The following is a 4,890-nucleotide window of genomic DNA, read 5'->3' as shown; positions in this document are numbered from 1 at the left end:
TTATTTGTATTACAGGTAGTGGCGCAAGGGCATAGGATGGATGAACCATCAAGTTATTTTGTTTACAAGTTTGTATATATATATATATATATATATATATATATATATATATATTTGTTGAATGACTTTTAATGTTATCGTTTATGCTTTGTGGTCTGTATCGGAACATGACATCCCGAGTTTTGATTACATAATGAAAATACATTTCTTTATGAAATGCTTTGGTAAATATTTTATCATATTTTGTTTTTGGGAACAAATTCCGCAACTCTTTCAAATCAAAAGGATTTACTCTGAAAATGTTTAAAAAGCATAAATGAAACTGGTCTTTTCTGGCCGAGATTTTGGGGATGTCACAAAATATATATATATATATATATATATATATATATATATATATATATATATATATATATATATATATTAGTGTAAAAAATTATGTAAAGGAATAATGTAAATTAGAGATTAAATAATTCTTTTATCGTTTTTAAAAACTAAGGTTATTGACATGAAAGTACAATGAATTTTTGAGTTTGATTTTTTTAGTTATTAATTTTTTTTTTGTGCCTTATCAATCCTTAAACTTTCAGTTTACCTATAAAAAGGGGAAAAACAAATTTGGTTCCAGTTTTTCCGGTTAACGGTTATCGATGTGGCTTTTATTTTATATATAAATTAACAATCAATATTTTAGTTTGCATGGGATTTTTATTAAAAAAATTAGGAAAAAATGTTAATTTCTTCCCCTCTCAGTTGAGTCAGTCTGAAGGAGAAAAGGTAGACAACAAAAATTATTAACAAGGTTGACTCTATCAAGAACGACAGAGAACGTGTTAAAGCTATGGCTATGGTAGAATATGAGACAAAAAAGAGAAACGGGGAAGAATTGAAATGGTATGAGAGCGAAAGAAGATGATTGAGTACAGTGACGTAGCCAAAATTTTGTTTTAGGGTGGGCCAAATAATTTATAAAGTATGAACGGTAGTAAAATACTTCAAATGATAAAAAAATGTAACAATATATGCAGCACAAGATATTCTATTTGTGTATAATTTGAAATTTTTAATATATATATATATATATATATATATATATATATATATATATAACTCAAATTTATTTGGGTGGGCCAAAGCCCACCCTTGTACTAACGTGGCTACGCCACTGATTGAGTATGAGATCTATGTACGTGTTCTCCACCAACTATAGAAAAAGAAAAAAAAATTCTAACCCACCACCTCCATCTTCTCAAATGATGGTTGGAAAAAGAATCAAAATCATATTCTATGTGTGTTCTCGTTCATCTTCTCAATTCATGGATGACTAAAGAATCAATAACAGAGATTCTACCCATCTGTAAGAAAATGAAGATGAAGAAGTGAATCCTCTTCTTGAATCGATGGTTGGGTTGGATCTCAATTTAAAATCGATTACCAAAATACTACAAAGTCGTCTACTGAGATAGTGTTTGTTGGGTGCGTTCATTGATAATTAAACAGGAAAAAACTTTGTTTTCATATTTTTGCTTCAATTCCAAACTATAGACTCACAAAAAAGCTTGAATTTCAAGATAAGTGATGTCAATGGTAGATCTTATGCTACATAAATTATAGCTTATATACGTGTCGGAGGGGAGAAACTCGACAGATGCCCGAAACCTCCATAGGCACAAATCACGAGATCGTGAACAGGTTTACTGGTTTTCCTCACAATGCAGGTAGTATTCGTGAGGGAAGACGTCAAACATGCATTGTGAGGAAAACCGGTAGATCTGTTCATGATCTCGTGATTTATGCCTATGAAGGTTTCAGGCTCGGGCACCATTTTTTCGGTAGATCTATTCACGATCTCGTGGTGGCAGTGGTCTTATCGGCCTTGAAGAAACTAGGGATGTTCATTTGGATGGATTGGTTCGATCCAATCTAATTAAGTAAATCCAAATTGATTTCATTTTTCAAAATATAGATCCAAATAGTCCAAACTAAATTCAAATCCGATTTGATCCAATTACAATTCGGTTGGATCGGTTTTTATAATTCGGTCTTCAAAAACCATAATATTTTAAAAGGACATAAAATTATAAGATGATCTAATTTTACAGAAGAAACAAAAACAAATTATTAACTAGTGATTTAAATTTATAAACAACCACTAAGAAAACATATTATAGTTTATTATTTAATAGATAAAAAACTTTTGAGAAAGTATATATTAATGCCTTTTATTAGGTAAAACCTTTTGAACTTATTTAAAAAAATTATAAAATTAATAAATAATTATAGATATATTGAAAACATATACATAACAAATTGTTCTTCGGTTTTTTTTGGACTATTCGGTTCTTATTTTATAAACCAAAGTCAATCCGAAATCCAAAATAATAATTTGGTTTTGTTGAAAACCAATCCAAAAATCCGAATATCCGAAACAAATAGTCAAATCCAAATTGTCCAATTAGACAATTCGTTTTTATCCAAATAGTGAATAGCCCTAGAAGAAACACAAAAGACAGTGAGGTTTGGGAAAAAGGAACATATTTTCCTAGAATTTTTTAATAAAAAACATACAATACTAAATAAATGAAAATAATTTTGTCAAATGTAGTGTTGTCATTGAATTTGACACGTGTAAATTTCTAAAAGTTTTTGAATTATTTTTTTCCACTTGTCATTTTCTTATAATTTTCATTTTTATAAATTTAAAATCCACATTCTAGTAAGATTTATATATGTAAGGTAGGTTATTCTATTTAATTTCATAATAAATGTTCTATATAATCTTTCAAATCTCCTATATTATATAATTAAATTACTTATTTTATTTATTATATCTTTTATATTTATGTAAAATTATTACTTTAAAAAATATGTAATTTTTATAACTTTAAATTAAATTTTGTTTTTAATAAGCCCGTGTAATACACGAGTCTCACACCTAGTTTTTAATAAAATACTATTTTAATGTTTGAACTTGTAAACATCAAATTCATGATTTATATATGTATGTATGTGCAGGAAAATAGAAAAAAAAATTAAAAACATGAAAAATATAAAAACCGGTTCACCCGGCGATCGAACCGGTCACCATACCGGTTTTTAAAACATTGGTTTTTATAATATATAAAAAAAAGTCAAATCAACAAATCCTAACAGGAAAACCGGAACCAAAATTGTTTTATCCATTTTTAACAAGTAAATTGAAAATTTAGGAACCTTCGATCACAAGAAAACAAAGAAAAAATAAACTTCATGACCAAACAAAATCAAACTCGAAAGTTTATTGTGTTTTTGTATCAATAACCCTAAAAATTAATAGAAAGATAATGATGCAAATGATGATATTGTCAAAACTTTTATAACACATTTTATAAATAATAGTTTTTTAAAATTATTAGTAAATCTAGTTGGATACACGTGTAGGGGCTGGAAGTGTTATTAACTAAACTATCCAATTGTGTAGTGAAAATAACACCAACATACGTTTAAAAAGTTTGGCCTTTTTAGTCTTTTTAAATATCCTCCGGTTTTGACTGTAATTCTTATAGATTCGAGGGGCAATTTGCTAAATCTCTCCCTATATAAACCACACACCATCCATTCTCGCTCCCATGCCTCTTTTATTTTTTTCTCTCTTGCCTACTCTCTTTCTCTCTCTTAAACGATAACAGTTCATTTTTGTTTTATATTTATATTTATTTATTATATTATTTTCTTGAAAATTTATGGTTGTAATTACCATGCTACCCCTGTCTCCTCGGTCCTCACTTGGGGATATTGCTGGAAGATTTGGATTCTTGTTGAGTGGAATTTCTGGAAAATTTGGAGTTTTTATGTGCTGACCTGGTGGATCCTCATGCAAGGTACAATGGACCACTCACGTAGACAATTGCCGCCAATGGCGCCACATAAGCGAAAAGTGAGAGATGAAACGTTTGACTTTCTTAAGCCGTCAAGGCCGATAAGACCACCACCACCACCGCCACCATCAAAGCTAGCCAAGCCGAAGGCGAAGACTGTTGCTCCTCGATCCACGGCCCCAATTAAACCATCATCCAAACCCTCTGTATCTTCTCCGGCTCAGGCGCCGGCCAATAATAACATACTCCTAGCTGGATACTTGGCTCATGAGTACCTCCACAAAGGCACATTATTCGGCCAATTATATACTCCGGCTCCACCAGCTTCTCCGGCGGCCAGTTCAGCCGGTTCTAAGACAACGATACAGCCGAGTTCTGGTTCTCTTAATCGGGAAAGGGGAAAGGCTGTTGAGCTGAAGCCGAAGCTGAAGCCAAAGCCAAGCGAGAAGAAACGTATTCACGAGCCGCAGCTGGTCAAGAATCAAAGGTACGCCGACGTGTCCCAGCTGCTAAAAGATGGGGTCCACATACCGGGCATTGTTAACCCATCACAGCTTGCTCGTTTCTTGCATCTATAATGAGTTTAAATCATCATTCGTAAGGGATTTAATTTAAGTTTTCGATAAATTAAAATATTTACGTATATAGTATAAAAGATGTTATATTTAGAAAGCAAGAACATCTATAAGATGATGTTTAGACCTTGAGGTTTTGCAGGTGATTATTCGGTACTGAATAGTGAATAATCAGAACTCAGAAGCATGTAATAGATAAAACATGTTGCATATGGATAATGTTTATATACATAACTGCATGTTTCATAATTAGTTTTGTTGCAGGTATGGAATAATTGTTAGATCCCTAAATATAAGAGACAATAGGTTAAACAAATATATATTTCCAGTTGAAATCATAACATGCAAGTTGTCGCTTTTGAAACGCATACCCAAACAATGGGGTGCATTTTGCAAATTAATATGTTATGTTGAATAATTAGAATCAAGTTCTAAACTATAATAAAAGTTGTAGGATA

The 4,890-nt window shown here is 31.0% G+C and overlaps 1 protein-coding gene across 1 annotated transcript; it reads left to right on the top strand.

Annotated features, from left to right (window-relative positions):
* Nucleotides 1–3,621: 3,621 nt before the first annotated feature.
* On the top strand, nt 3,622–4,681 carry LOC145077238 (uncharacterized). The gene has a single exon (XM_079022989.1). The coding sequence runs from the start codon at nt 3,854–3,856 to the stop codon at nt 4,433–4,435; it is 582 nt and encodes a 193-aa protein (XP_078879115.1). The 5' UTR covers nt 3,622–3,853; the 3' UTR covers nt 4,436–4,681.
* The last annotated feature ends 209 nt before the right edge of the window (nt 4,682–4,890 follow it).

This window comes from Lactuca serriola, chromosome 9 (genome assembly GCF_051521515.1).
Source record: "Lactuca serriola cultivar US96UC23 chromosome 9, Lser_US96UC23_V15, whole genome shotgun sequence".
Taxonomy (NCBI): domain Eukaryota; kingdom Viridiplantae; phylum Streptophyta; class Magnoliopsida; order Asterales; family Asteraceae; genus Lactuca; species Lactuca serriola.
The sequence above is the reverse complement of the archived record's forward strand: the minus strand, read 5'-3'. Positions and strand labels throughout refer to the sequence as shown.